This window comes from Aquarana catesbeiana, linkage group LG05 (assembly GCF_042186555.1).
Source record: "Aquarana catesbeiana isolate 2022-GZ linkage group LG05, ASM4218655v1, whole genome shotgun sequence".
Lineage (NCBI taxonomy): Eukaryota > Metazoa > Chordata > Amphibia > Anura > Ranidae > Aquarana > Aquarana catesbeiana.
The window spans coordinates 453,535,870-453,550,778 of record NC_133328.1 but is presented as its reverse complement, the minus strand read 5'-3'; the positions used below and the strand labels follow the sequence as shown (position 1 = coordinate 453,550,778).

Sequence of the window (14,909 nt, the reverse complement as noted above, 5' to 3'; positions counted from 1 at the left end):
GAGGAAGAAAGGGAAAGCATTCCACCCTCAACCATTGGTTCTGAGGAGTAGGAGGTGGAAGAAGAGTCAAGATCATCTAGATATAAGCTTTCACTTGAGGAGGTGATTGAATTACTCAAGGCAATTTATACTACCCTGGAGATCCAGGAAGAAAAAGCTTAGCTGTCCGCGCATGACAAGATGTACCTGGGGCTGGCGGAAATTAAACACAGGGTGTTCCCTGTGCATAAAGTGTTAACAGACACTGTTAAAAAGGAATGGAAGGATCCAGAGAAAGGACAGTTTTTTTTCTAAAGTCCTCAAAGGGAGGTTTCCTTTTGAGGAGAATGGGGAACTGCTGTGGAATAAAAAAAAACAAAGATAGACGCTGCTTTTTCTCAAGTATCTAGGAAAACTGATTTAGCTTTTGAGGACATGGGTATTCTCAAAGATGCTATGGATAAGAGGGCAGATGGGCTACTGAAGAAAGCCTGGGACTCATCTCTAGCTAATCTTAAGCCAGCAATGGCGGCTACAGTTGTGGCTAGGAATCTGGAGTGTTGGTTAGATCAACTTAAAAATCATGTAGTTGCAGGTACCTCCAGAAAAGACTTATTGGAGTCCTTCCCTACCCTGCTTAAAGAGGAGTTCCACCCAGGTGCTCCATTAAAAAAAAAAAAAAAAAAAAAATTAAAAGTCAGCAGCTACAAATACTGCAGCTGCTGACTTTTAATTGGATACTTACCTGTCCCTGGGTCCAGCGATGCGGGGGATCGAAGCCCTGCTCGTCCCCCCCCCCCCCCTCCGCTCGTCGGCATTTCAACTGTGGGCGCCGGGCTGTGGCTTCACAGCCTGGCACCCACTGCGCATGCGCGAGCGGCGCCGCGTGCCGTGATTGGCTGCTCAATCACCTGGGACCTGTAATGGGTCCCAGATGATTGACAGGAGGGAGGGAGCAGAGCCAAGCCCTTCCTGTGCCAAGGGGGAAGTGATGTCACCAGCCCAGGCAAAGGAAGAGGCAGACTACGAGGGACCACCTAGCAACAGGCATTTAGAGGTAAGAAAAAAAAAAAAAAAAAAATTCAAATTTTTTTTTTTACAATTTTTCAGGTATTTTTGTTTTTTTGGGTGGAACCCCACTTTAAGGCAGTAAAATATATGGCAGATGCCTCTGCAGAATCTATCAGGATGTCAGCCAGGTCCTCTGCGCTTGTTAACTCAGCAAGAAGAGCACTCTGGCTAAAGACCTGGTCAGGGGTTTCAGCTTCTAAAGTAAAACTGTGCGGAATTCCCTTTTCAGGAGACCTGATGTTTGGGCCAGAACTGGAGACTGTCCTTGACAGGACAGCAGATAAGAAAGCTTTCCCACAGAAGAAGAAAACTGTACAGCAGAGGAAAAATTTTCGTCCTTTTCGACAAGCCGATAAGGAAAAGGACCACACACAGAAGAGACCCTGGTCTTCTCAGAGAGGAAGAGGTAGAGGTGGGGTACTCTTTAGAACCCCAGAACAAACCCCTAAAAAACAATGACCATCTAGTAGGGGGGAGACTACAGGACTTCTTACCAATTTGGGAAAAAACAACAAAGAGTCCTTTTGTTCTGGGGTTAATCAAAAAGGGTTATCAATTGGAATTCTCACAAAGCCCCCCAAATCAGTTTTACATCACAAACCTGCCAAAGGATCGGGAAAAGGCTCTGGCCATGAAGTCTCTGTTACAGGAACTGATGCAACAGAAGGTCATTTCCCAGGTTCCAAAAGATCAAGAGGGGAAGGGGTTTTACTCCCACATTTTTCTGGTCAAAAAGCCATCAGGAAAGTGCTGCCTGATTCTCAATTTGAAGGTTCTAAATCGATCCATAAAATACAAAAAATTCAGGATGGATACGATTTTCTCAGTGAGGAACTTGCTAACCCCCAAATGTCATATGGCTTCCATCGATTTGAGAGATGCCTGTCTCCATATACCAATAGTGCCCCCATCACAAAGGTTCCTGCGTCTCGCAGTCAATCTGGGGTGGGGGGGGGGGGGGAGATTTGGCACCTGCAGTTTCAGGCTCTGCCTTTCGGTCTTTCCTCCTCTCCCAGGGTATTCACAAAGGTGATGGCGGAATCTTTGGAGCCCCTGAGGCTGAAGGGGATTTCAATAGTACCCTATTTGGACGACCTGCTACTGTTTGCAGACTCAAAGGGTCAAGTAGAGGTCAACATACAGACAGTTCAAACACATCTAAGAAGTTTGGGATGGCTTCTCAATCTTCAGAAGTCCAACTTAATACCATCTCAAAGGGTAAGGTTTCTGGGGTACGAAATAGACTCGATAGAACAGAGAATTTTCCCTTCCCGTCTTTCAGGACAGCCACATTGAGAGACCTTGGCTCCTCCTCTTCCTGGGAAACACTGCGCCAGCCCCCATAAATTTCTACCTCCCCCTGCCAGCCTCAGTTGTTTGTGTTTTCCCTGGTGGGGAGACACTGCGTTAGGAACCAGGCCTAAAACAGTCAGGGAGACTGGGGGCTATATTACTAAAAGTCCCTAACTAAGGAGACAGGGGTCTCTGGGGCAGTGGCAGGCTACATACCGGCCACATCTCGTCCGCCTCCTTCACTTCGCCGAGCGCTGGTGGAAGTCTGGGGGGGGCCTCTTTCACAGCCACAGGGCTGTTTGCAGGAGGCATCTCTGTCCCCCCTGTACAGGGTACAGGCCGCAGTGGAGCCTAGTTAGCCGGACGGCGGGTGACGTCATTTCCGGCGGGTGGGGGGGGGGGTTGTGTGTCCTTTGACCCGTGACTTCCGGTGTCGGGTCGTGCGGCGCTAATAGAGGGCCGGGCACAGGCTGGAGAGGAGTTTGTTCACTGCACAGGCAGTGTGAAGACTCCACAGGCTGCCCACCAGCATGTTGGAAGCAGATGCTCAGATGGCGCTCAGCGATGCCAGCTCCAGCCAGCCTAAGCTAAGGGTACCCTGGGGGTTCCCCCTCTACCTAGGCTTTCCCTCCCCCCTTATGGTTCCTGTACTGGGGGGAGGGGAAGGAACCCCTCTAGGTGGGCAGGGACCAGGTCCCTCATTTTTATTGGAGGGACTTGAATCTCCCCATGGTTGTATTTCTGTGAGGCTTGGTGGGGATATTGATTGGTGTTTGGTTTTTCCATGTTTTTCAGAAATCTTCTGAGAAAAAGCCCCCACATAGCTCTAAGAGAAAGTGTGCCTCCTGTAGGGACACCCTGGGGGGGGGGGGGAGGCTTGGAAAAAGGTCTTATGTAAGAACTGTATTGATGCTCTTGTTGATGAAAGAACTTCTGAACAGGAGTCAGGGTTAGCAGCATCAGTTAAGGAATTATCTTTAACCTTCCAATCATTTAAGACCCTGTTTGAAGGGTTACAGGTCCCCCTTAAACCCTCACCTGCATCGCAGAATACAACCCCACATTTAGCACAGGACTCTGCATCTTCCCAACCAGGGGCCACCACTTCAGCTGAAGTGGCAGGCACTTCCAGAGAGGAAGCAAGGGAGGAACCTGACAGTGCTACCTCCGCGTCTCAGGACGATTTGGAGGAAGAGAGTAGGGAGGAGGAGTGCAGGAAGCCCTCAAGGTACAAGTTGTCCCTTGATGAGGTAGAAGACCTCTTAGGGGCTATCCACACTACCCTGGGTATCCAGGAGGATAAAAAGACCCTATCTCTCCATGACCAGATGTATAGGGGCTTGAAAGAACAGAAAAGAAAGGTATTTCCTGTTCATGAAGTCCTAATAGAAACGGTCAAAAAAGAATGGCAGGATCCCGAACAGAAACCCATCTTTTCTGGGGCTCTAAAAAGAAGATTCCCTTTTTCGGCCGATCCTGCCTCAATCTGGAACAAAAACCCCAGATTGGACGCAGCATTCTCGCAAGTGTCCAGACACACAGATCTGGCCTTCGAGGATCTGGGAGCTCTGACAGATACCATGGACAAGAGAATTGATTCCCTGTTAAAAAAGACTTGGGAATCAACTCTAGGTAATCTGAAACCAGAGATGGCAGTCACGGTGGTGGCCCGAAACCTCGAGCACTGGCTTACGCAAATCCAGGCTCATATTGAGGCAGGTACGGCAAAGGAGACTATTTTAGCGTCCTTTCCAACTATGCTAAGAGGCGTAGCATACATAGCGGATGCTTCGGCCGAGTCAGTGCGCATGTCAGCCAGGACTGCGGCACTTGCCAACTCAGCCAGAAGAGCCCTCTGGCTCAAAACGTGGCCAGGCGACAATGCATCAAAGGTCAAACTGTGTGGCATTCCGCTAACCGGTGATCTGCTCTTCGGCCCAGGTCTAGAGACAGTATTAGACCGTACCGCCGATAAAAAGAAGGCATTCCCAGTAAAACGAAAACCCCCAAATCAACCCAGGAAGGGGTTTCGTCCACAAAAAAGGCCTCCCAAGTCACAGGAGAAAAAGACTTGGAGCCAAAGGGGTAAGGGCAAAGGAGGAGCGATTTTTCGCCCTCCTGAACAGCCCAGTAAGACCCAGTGACTCGGGTCACAGTGGGGGGAAGATTGGGAGCCTTCCTACCACAATGGGAAGTAATCTCCCCCAACCAATTTATACTGGGGATCATACGAAGGGGGTATTGTCTGGAATTTACAAAGCCCCCTCCATGTCGAAGCTTAATAACACTTCTCCCCAGGTGTTCGGCAAAAGCAGAGGCCCTCCTAGGGGCATTAAAGGAACTGGAACAACAAAATGTGGTGTGCAGAGTTCCAAAGGAAGAAGGGACAGACTTTTATTCACACGTTTTCGTGGTGAGAAAACCCTCGGGGAGTTACAGGTTAATTCTAAACCTGAAACCTCTGAACAAAGTGTTTACAAAAGATTCCGGATGGAATCCATATTCACTGTCAGGGCGTTACTTCCCCAGAACTGTTACATGGTGTCACTGGATTTGAAAGACACTTGCCTCCACATCCCCATTGCGGAGGCCTTTCAAAAATTCCTCCGCCTGGCAGTAAAGGTAGAAGACGAAACTATTCACCTGCAGTTTCAGGCGCTGCCATTTGGCCTATCCTCGTCCCCCCGAGTATTTACGAAAGTCATGGCGGAGGCCATGGCTTTTTTGCGAATCAGGGGGGTATCAATCGTTGCTTACCTAGACGATCTTCTTCTCTTCGCACCATCCTCAGAACAACTAATCAGGGATCTGGAACTCAAAAAGACAACCCTGAAAGAGCTAGGATGGCTACTAAATCTGGAAAAATCCAGCCTTATTCCAGCTCAACAGATTTTCTATCTGGGATACCTGCTGGATTCTACTCGGCTAAGAATTTTTCTCCCACCAGAGAAAATTCTGACACTAGACCAAGCAGTAGCATGCCTTCAGAGCAATCAGCAGGTACCAATACGGGTGGCCATGTCAACCCTCGGCCTACTGACTTCTGCCATCCCAGCAGTCCAGTGGACAGGCCTTCACTTCCGTCCCCTGCAGGCACTGATTCTAAAGGTGTGGGACCACAGCCAGGAGTCTTTAGACACTCTGCTTTCTATCCCTCCTCGGGTCAAAAGGTCCCTCTGGCGGTGGAGGAAGCAGATAAATCTGTCACAGGGGCGCCTATGGATCATTCCAGTGTCCAGAGTGATTACTACGGACGCAAGTGGCAGAGGCTGGGGGGCACATCTGGGACCTCAGTTGGCGCAGGGGACATGGAAGGTGGAGGAGCTCAAAAGGTCCTCCAACTGGAAAGAACTAAAAGCAGTAGAACTGGCACTCAGAACTTTCATGGAAGACCTACTGGGACAACATATCCAGGTACAGTCCGACAACTCTTCGGTCATTGCTTATATAAACAAGCAAGGTGGCACGAGAAGCAGGGTTCTGTTAAGCCTAGCCACAGAGATTCTCGGCTGGGTAAAAGCCAATGCTCTGTCCCTTTCAGCAGTGTACCTAAAAGGGAAGGAGAACGCAGTGGCCGATTTTTCTCAGCAGAACACAGCTGAGGGAGGCGGACTGGGTACTCAATCAGGAGGTTTTCGACCTCCTAGTCAGGAGATGGGGCCTCCCAGAGGTAGATCTATTTGCCTCAGGGAGCAAGACAAAGACCCCATACTTCTCTCTCAGCAGATGGGAGAATGCGTTAGGGGTAGACGCTCTGACACAAAGCTGGCACTTCAGATTTTGCTACGCCTTCCCACCTCCGGTGCTTCTGCCAGCAGTTCTAAGAAAATTCCAGGTAGAAAACACCACACTAATTTTAGTGGCTCCGTACTGGCCCAAGAGAGCTTGGTTCTCGATTCTCGGTCAGTATGCGGCGGAACCTCCCTGCCTCCTTCCGGCCAGGAAGGATCTCCTGTCGCAGGGCCCAGTTCTCTGTCCCCAGGTAGCCCGTTGGAACTTAGCCGCTTGGCTTCTGAAGAAGAGATTCTAAGAAGCAAGGGCTTTTCTGATCAACTGGTAGCCACCCTCCTTGATAGTAAAAAAGAGGAGACGCACCAAATCTACCAAAAGGTTTGGGGGCGTTTTAAGGCTTGGTGCCTAGAAAACTCTTTTAAGGTGCAGAGCCCTATAGCAGTCCTGGAGTTTCTGCAGTGCCGGGCTGATCAGGGGTTAGCCATCAGTACCCTTAAGAGCCAGGTTTCAGCACTTAGCGCATACCTTGAGAAATCCCTGGCCACAAACACCTGGGTGGTCAGGTTTTTCAGAGCCCTGTCAAGACAGAGACCAGTGCAGGGTCCTTCCTTCCCTAAGTGGGACCTTTCCCTGGTCTTGCAGGTTCTGACGGAACCCCCGTTCGAACCTTTAGAGGAGTGTACTCTAAAGGACCTAACATATAAAGCTGTTTTTTGGGTGGCTGTAACCACAGCCAGGAGGGTCAGTGAAATAGAGGCCCTTTCAATTAGACCCCCCTTTTGTGTTGTATTTTCGGATAGTCGTTTTTAAGACTGACCCGGCTTTTTTACCGAAAGTGGCTTCAAAATACCATAGAAGCCAGTAAGTAACTTTTTGTCCTAATCCCTCAAGTGAAAGGGAATTTAGGTTTCACACTTTAGACGTCAGGAGATGTATCCTACGTTATTTAGAGCTGACAAAGAGTTTTAGAAAGTCAGACTCTCTTTATTTCTTTTTGCGGAGCAAGAAAGGGACAGAAGGCGTCTAGACGCACCATTGCCAGGTGGCTTAGAATAGCTATTAGTCCGGCCTACAGGCTAGCGGGTAGAGAGGCCCCCATGGGAATTAAAGCACACTCTACCAGAGCTATGGCAGCTTCATAGGCGGAAAGAGCTGGAGCAACGCCAGAGCAGATTTGCAAGGCAGCCGTATGGTCCAGTTTCACCACATTTGTGAAACACTACAGAGTGGATCTGGTATCAGCAAGTGAGCAATCCTTTGGGCGAAAGGTTTTGCAAGCTGTTGTCCCACCCTAAGTGGTAAGTGCTCGTCTGTCCTCTCAATGTGGCTGTCCTGAAAGACGGGAAGGGAAAATTAAAGTTACGCTTAGCGGTAACGTCTTTTCCAGTAGTCTTTCAGGACAGCCCTAGTACCCACCTGAAGTTTTGGGGGGTCTTGAGGAAGACCTAAAAAAAGGGCACAATAGTAATATGTGATAGTATGTTATTAACGTGTTCTTGTGTCTCCCCAGCTAACCGGAGGTGCTCTAGAACAAACTGAGGCTGGCAGGGGGAGGTAGAAATTTATGGGGGCTGGTGCAGTGTTTCCCAGGAAGAGGAGGAGCCAAGGTCTCTCAATGTGGCTGTCCTGAAAGACTACTGGACTACCGGTTACCGGTAAGCGTAACTTTAATTTTTCTACCCTAGGAGAAAATAGAGAAGATGCAGTTGACCCTGAAAACACTTCAGTCCAACGCAGAGATCTCTGTAAGACAAGCCATGTCCGCTCTGGGACTGTTGACATCGGCAATTCCTGCCGTACAGTCGGCCAGGTTGCATGCCCGTCCTCTGCAATTGGATATTCTGATGAATTGGTCATACCAGGAACCTCTGGAGAAGAAATTTAACATGGGGGCAAGAGCAAAAAGATCGCTCTGGTGGTGGAGGAACCAAGGAAACATTTCAAAAGGGCTTCCTTGGGTCTTTCCGGTAACCAGAAGGCTGATTACAGATGCCAGCGCATGGGGATGGGGGAGCTCATCTGCAAGAAAAAACGATTCAGGGAGTTTGGACCAAACCAGAAGCGAGAAGAGCTTCAAATTGGAGAGAGTTAAAGGCTGTTCACCTAAGCCTCCTCTCCCTCCGGTAATTTTCTAGTGAATCAACATGTCCAAATATTGTCAGACAATATGACGGCAGTATTATATTTAACAAAGCAAGGGGGCACAAAAAGCAGAACCCTAATGGGTCTAGCTCATCAGATCCTAAGATGGGCAGAGAATAATGTGGCCTCTCTATCAGCAGTCCATCTGAAGGGGACGGAAAACACCTTAGCAGATCTCCTCAGCAGGAAAGAAATAAGGGAAGCAGAGTGGTCTCTCAATCAGGAATTATTCAAAACAATTTCCAGGAGTTTGGGTTATCCCCAGGTGGACCTCTTTGCAAAACAGGAAAATGCAAAAATACCAGTCTTCTTCTCTCTTCAGTGACAGGATCAAGCTCTCGGAGTAGATGCGTTAGCTCACAAGTGGGACTTCCATCTGTCCTACGCTTTTCCCCCGTTTCAACTGATACCAAAGGTGTTAACCAAATTCAGATTGGATTCCACGGAGCTAATAACTCCTTATTGGCCAAAAAGACCCTGGTTTTCAACCTTGATGAACCTCTCAGTGAAACCTTCTTGGAGATTGCCAATCAGGGCAGATCTGTTGAGTCAGGGCCAAATTCTCCATCCAGATCCAGCTTATCTCAAACTAACAGCTTGGTTTCTGAAGAACAAATCTTAAGACAGAAGGGTTTATCAGAGAACCTTATTTCTACCCTTCTTGCAAGTAGAAAAAAAGTGACGAGAGACATTTACTTTAAAGTCTGGAAGATCTATAATTCTTGGTGTTCGCGCAGAAGGGGTTAGCAGCAAGTACGCTCAAGACGCAGGTAGCTGCTTTATCAGTTTTTTTTAGAAAGAACCCTGTCAGGGGAACCTTTTAATAATCAGATTTTTTAGGGCAATGGCAAAAGTAAAGCCTAGACCTGTTGTTAGTTTTCCCAAATGGGATTTATCTTTAGTTCTTCAGGGACTAAGGCACCGTTTGAACCCATAGAAGAAGCATCATTAAGTTTCTTGACGTTAAAGACTATTTTACTGGTAGCAGTAACTTCCGCACGTAGAATTAGTGAGTTACAAGCCCTTTCAATTAAAGAGCCCTTTATGAGATGTCTACAGGATAGGGTAGTCTTAAGGACGGATCCAGCATTTCTACCAAAGGTGGCTTCGGTTTTTCACCGTACACAGGAAATCATTCTCCCTACTTTTTGTCCTTTACCTTCTGGGGAAGGAGAAGAAGCTTTCCATACTCTTGATGTCAGGAGGTGTCTGCTTAAATATCTGGAAAGAACAAAGGAAATCAGAAAGTCATCTTCACTCTTTGTTTTAATGGAAGGTACTCACAAAGGAGGTAAAGCTTCCAAGAGCACCCTCGGAAGATGGTTAAAGCAAGCCATTAAAGAGGCATACAAATCTTTGGGTCTGGAACCTCCGGAAGGGGTATTACCTCATTCTACTCGAGCAGTGGCAGCATCATGGGCAGAAAGGGCTGGGGCATCTCCTGAGCAAATCTGCAAGGCTGCCACATGGTCCAGTTTTTCGACCTTCATAAGGCACTACCGCTTGGATCCCACCCTGAAGTAAGTTTCTCGGTTATCCTCTCCAAGGTGCTGTCCTGAAAGGCGAAGGGAGAAAACCTTAGTTAGACCTACCGGTGATGGTATTTCTACGAGCCTTTCAGGACAGCAGCCTACTTCCCTCCCTTGGTTATCATATGTAAAGTATAATTATAGGACCTGGTAATTGTCTGATTATATTTTCCAGCATGTCGGAGGATTTCTCGGTAACAACTGACGGCATGGTGGAAGCAGCTGCTTTTTAAAGGGGCGTTGTCACGCAGTGTTTCCTGTCTAAGAGGTGGAGCTGCGTTCTCTCCAAGGTGCTATCCTGAAAGGCTCGTAGCAATACCATCACCGGTAAGTCTAAGGGGGTTTTTTTTTTTTTTTTTTTTTATTGTATCAAAAACACATGGAAAGTAGGTTATATGGAACGTGTCAAACGCACATGCAGGAAAGCATCTGGACTGCGTTTCTATGGTGTGAACTGACCCTAAGTAACCCATTTATGGTTACAGGAAGCAATTTCATTAAATTTTTTTTTCCAAGGGGCAAGTTACCAGGGTGCCAATTTTGCCCAGTCCATTTTTGGAGTTTTGTGTGGAATGTGTCTGGCTCTTTATTTTTTATTTTTTTATTTTTTTTCCCTCCACTTTGTGGAATAAACATGAACAATATTTTTGGCCATTACTGTACAAATCCTTTTTTTTTTTCCCCTCCAATCGGGCGGTCTGTTGCACTATATACTTGTGGGAAAATCTAGAGTAGTTTGTAATCTATAGGCAAAGCGTTAAGCTGTTTTAGCTTAGAGTGGTTAACTTTTCCATACAGGTTGTACTAACATATTGTAGTTGTGTGCTTTGCCTTGAGATTTATTCTTCTATCGAAAACGGAGGGGTGGATTTACTAAAACTGGAGTACACAGAATTTGGTGCAGCTCTGTAGAGTAACCAATCAGCTTCTAGAGCTGGCCATACATTATACAATTTACTTGTTCAATTTGCTTTAGATTTACATTTAACTGTGTTTAAGTCTTACATTTTTATATATAGTTTTGGTAAATCTAAAGGAAAATTGTACAAGAAAAGTGTATAATGTATGGCCAGACTAACTTCAGTTTGTTCAGTTAAGCTTGGAAAATAAAAGCCAGAAGCTTGTTACTATGCACAGTTGCATCAGAATCTGTGTGCTCCGAGTTTTAGTAAATCCACCCACCAGAGAAACTGTACTTACTGGAGTAATGCTGTAATAGTTGGCATTCCAGGCCAATGTAAACATTGCTTTATTTCCGTAAATGTATCTCTATGCTGCGCTCATGTGGGTACTGTACAGACGGATAACTGTTGGAAGAAGTTGTCCCCTACATATGTTTAGCTAAACCCTGTCCATCCCATGGAATGTATAGGCTGCCAGTTGTGGAAAACGAACCCTTCTAACCTATTAATTGGCCTTCCTATGGCCCCTCTCACACGAACACCTTCGCCTAGCGGAATCTGCTTGCTCAGCAGGCGGGTGAGAGGTCCTGTCCGCTCCGCTGTGCAGAAGGGACACGGGACACAGCCCGCTCTCCTCCTCTAAGGGGAAATTGGGTGTAAACGGACCGCCTGTCCGTTTTTATCTTCCAATCCGATAGAGGGATGGGAAATAGGACCACCATCCGTCTGGATTTTGCGTAAAGGATCGAATAGCGGCAGATGTGTCGGCTGACATCCAGCACTCCATAGAGGAGTCTGCAAGGTCCAATCGGCCAGCTTGTGTGACAGGGCCCTATACTGTACATGGCAAACTGTAAACAAAGTAGCATTTATACACTGATAATGCTAGAAGGAAAACTTTTTTGTAGTCACTCATGGAAATACTTGGTTGAATAGAAAAAGAATCTCTCACAAAATAGTGTAAGGCACTATGAAAAGTAGAAAAACTAACAAATCTGTTCCTAAAGTGAAATTCCCCCCCCCTCCCCCCATATTTATTTACCCGCTTACCAGGTTGCGGGTTCTTTACCCACCCATTGGATCCAGAGTTGTCCTGCTGAGATCCTCTTCTCTTCTGCTCAGGTCCCATACACCTATTTTATTGTATGACATTATTGGGAAGCTACCGGCTTTTCCAGATTCAGCCGGTGGGCCTCTCGTGCCACTAGGTCTGCCCGCCTCTTCCTTTGTGAATGAAGTACTATGCTTCCTGGGATATGTTACATGCATATCCCAGGAGGCACAGGGAGCACTGTGCATGCCATTTACCTGGGAGAGTTGCATGCATGGGTGCTGGACACTAACATTTTTTTTCTATTAAAAAATTTGTGTAACGGAGGGGAGGGAATGTTCTTTTCATGGTGAGGATCTGCTTTAAAGAAACGCTAGACTCCCTTCCTCATCTGTGATTATGCCTATAATTAAAACGGAAGACTATATAAGTCTGGCATCAGAGAGATACAAGTGTAAGTCTGCTGTAGTAAACAGCCAGTTTTACCGATCTAATGTAACAGACTGATAAGCAAGCAAGTAAGTTATAGGCCTGTTGCACACAGATGTAGTAGTTAACTGATATTTATGTGTAGAATCTTGCTGGCAGACATATCCAGCATAAGGTTCCATTAAGACCTTGTGTATACACACATGTGTATGTGTGCATGTGTGTTAAATTCTTCATCTTCTAACTGCCATAGTTTAAATGTATGTGTATACACGCATATGTACTTGTGTTAATACTGCACTTAAAGTGTAAGTCCAGACAAAACCTAACTAACGCTAAACCTGCTCTGCGCCAAATTCTAGCCCTAATCTATCTAACCCTGTAAAGCAAAACTCTCTGTACTTGTGCCTATTCTGCACCCGATCCAGGCTGGTCTCCAGCGGCAGATGCTGTGTGCAGGATAGAACCAACAACGGCTGTGAAATGAATAGGAAGTGATGTCACCCATAGACTTACTTTGTGGCTTCCGTTGTCGGATGCCTCTTCTGCACCCGCCTACACAGCGAAGCCGTGGCTAATGCTGGGACCACATCAGGTGCAGGATAGGTAAGTATAGTGATTTTTTTTTTTTTTGCTTTTACAGGGTTAGATAAATTAGGTTTGGAATGTGGCACTCTTGTTAAAAAAAAAAAAAAATAATTTAAAAAAATGTTGTTTAAGGCTTTTAATGATGCTACATGGGTGGTCAACCTGTAGTCCTCCAGCTGTTGTGGAACGGCAAGTCCCATCATTCCTTTGGGAGTCATACTTGTAACTATCAGTCTTGCAATGCCTCATGGGACTTGTAGTTCTGCAATACCTGGAGGGCCACAGCTTGAGCATCCATGCATTACTGCACTATGGATCTTTACATGGCTGTCTGCACGCTACACCATTACTCTGTTTTATGCTTGTGTGCAATAGGCCATAGAATGCTGTTATCTGATCCTTCAGGTTATGTTTTTTTTTTTTTTTTTTGTAAATGTCTATGTTGGAAGTAAGAATTATAGTCCTATTCACAAGAGCCTGTTCAATCATTTCAGCATTATTATTGATAAGCCAATGTACCTCCCAACTTATTGGCTGTATCTTGTGCAATACTGTAATGTCCACAGTAATTACACCTTTTGAGTGCCAGTAAACCTTTGCTTAGATGCCATTTCAGCAAGTAACTAATTGCATAGATACCACTAGGTGGTTAATACTATCAGAGTACTATATCGGCGGTTTAGTGGTAAGATGTGCTGGCCACAGCTGTGTGTGTGTGTGTGTGTGTGTGTCTACGGTATTCTCGTGTGCATACCAGTATCCTTAACACTTATCCTTGTACTGTACTCTCCCAAGGGAAGCCGCTCAGTTGCACCATGCATATAAGCTTTAGTCAAACAGTCCACGGCTTCTCATCATTGTGTGTATCCACCAGGATGGAATGGGTGTATTGAGTACATATCTGCATCAATGCGTTAACGCTTCATCAGAATGCAGGAAAGGGTGTGCGCTACATGTTAACTTCTTTTTTTCTCAGTGCTTTACAGTATATTTTTGTGCGGTAGTTGTATTATAGTAAAGTGTTCTGTGATTGCCCTCAAATGTTTTCCTTTTTTCCAAACTGTAACCTCACAAGGTCTTTTACATAATTGCTATGTAAACCAGGAAAAAGCTTTTATTTTTTTGTGTTTTTTGTTTCCTTTTATAGAATAAGGGAGGATTATAACCTCCTGTCGTGGGGTTTTTTTTTTTTTTTTCCCCACCATCTGTGTCCCATTGCATAGATTTCTTTTCACTTTCTGTCCCATAGCCAAACAGGAAGTCACAATTTCCTGCAAATGAAGGGAACCCACAGCGCATCAGAACTAGTGTCCCCATTGGAAGATTTCGTCTCTATTTTCTGGGGACAACCCAAAATTTGGGGTTTGCTTTTACTTTCACTTTCAATGATAATGATACACAGGACAAATAGAGGGTCAATGTCCTTAACTGGACACAGACAGCATAAAACGACTGACTTGTTCTAATCCCTCTCCACTATGTCCAAAACTTAAAAAAGTTTTGCCTATCATTATAGTTAAACTTTGGTCAGTGTTTATTGTAAAAATGTTTACCTGTCTTTTCATTGGCCATATTGGCTTATCTTTTTAGGTTAAAAGAACTACACTTGTGGACAGCAGAACATCGGTAACAGATGTGAAGTTTGCGCCTAAACACATGGGCTTAATGTTGGCCACCTGTTCTGCGGATGGTGTTGTGAGAATATACGAAGCTCCTGATGTCATGAACCTCAGTCAGTGGTCTCTACAGCATGAAATCTCCTGCAAGCTCAGCTGCAGTTGCATCTCCTGGAATCCTTCCAGGTCACTTTCCTCTTATTTAAATTTTTTTTTTTGTATGGAAACTTTACTATTGCTGAAGGGAGAAAAACATATTTTCCAGAAACCTTATGTTCATTGCAACGTCTTTCCTACTGTTCAGGTACTGATATGGGCCATTTCCGTATAAAAAAAAAAAAAAAAAAAAAAAAACCTATCAGACACGCAACATAAATTGCTGTAATTGGCTGATGAGAAAAGTGCTAAATGGCGAGTACAAAAAATTCCCTTATTCCTTTTTCTGGCAAGCGTGGCCATCTGAAAGTAAAATTTAAAGTGTCTCCAAACACAAGAACAAATGATATTTAACCATTTCACCCCCAGAAGATTTTTTAATTTATTTTGCAAATATGGTTTTTATTAACGCCCAACACAG

General features: G+C 45.7%; 1 protein-coding gene across 1 annotated transcript in view; it reads left to right on the top strand.

The window, feature by feature from the left end:
* CEP192 (centrosomal protein 192) overlaps positions 1–14,909 on the top strand; it is a 417,077-nt gene that overhangs the window by 10,461 nt on the left and 391,707 nt on the right. Inside the window, 1 exon segment of the mRNA XM_073632810.1 lies at positions 14,307–14,518. Within this exon segment, the coding sequence (XP_073488911.1) occupies positions 14,307–14,518 (212 nt within the window).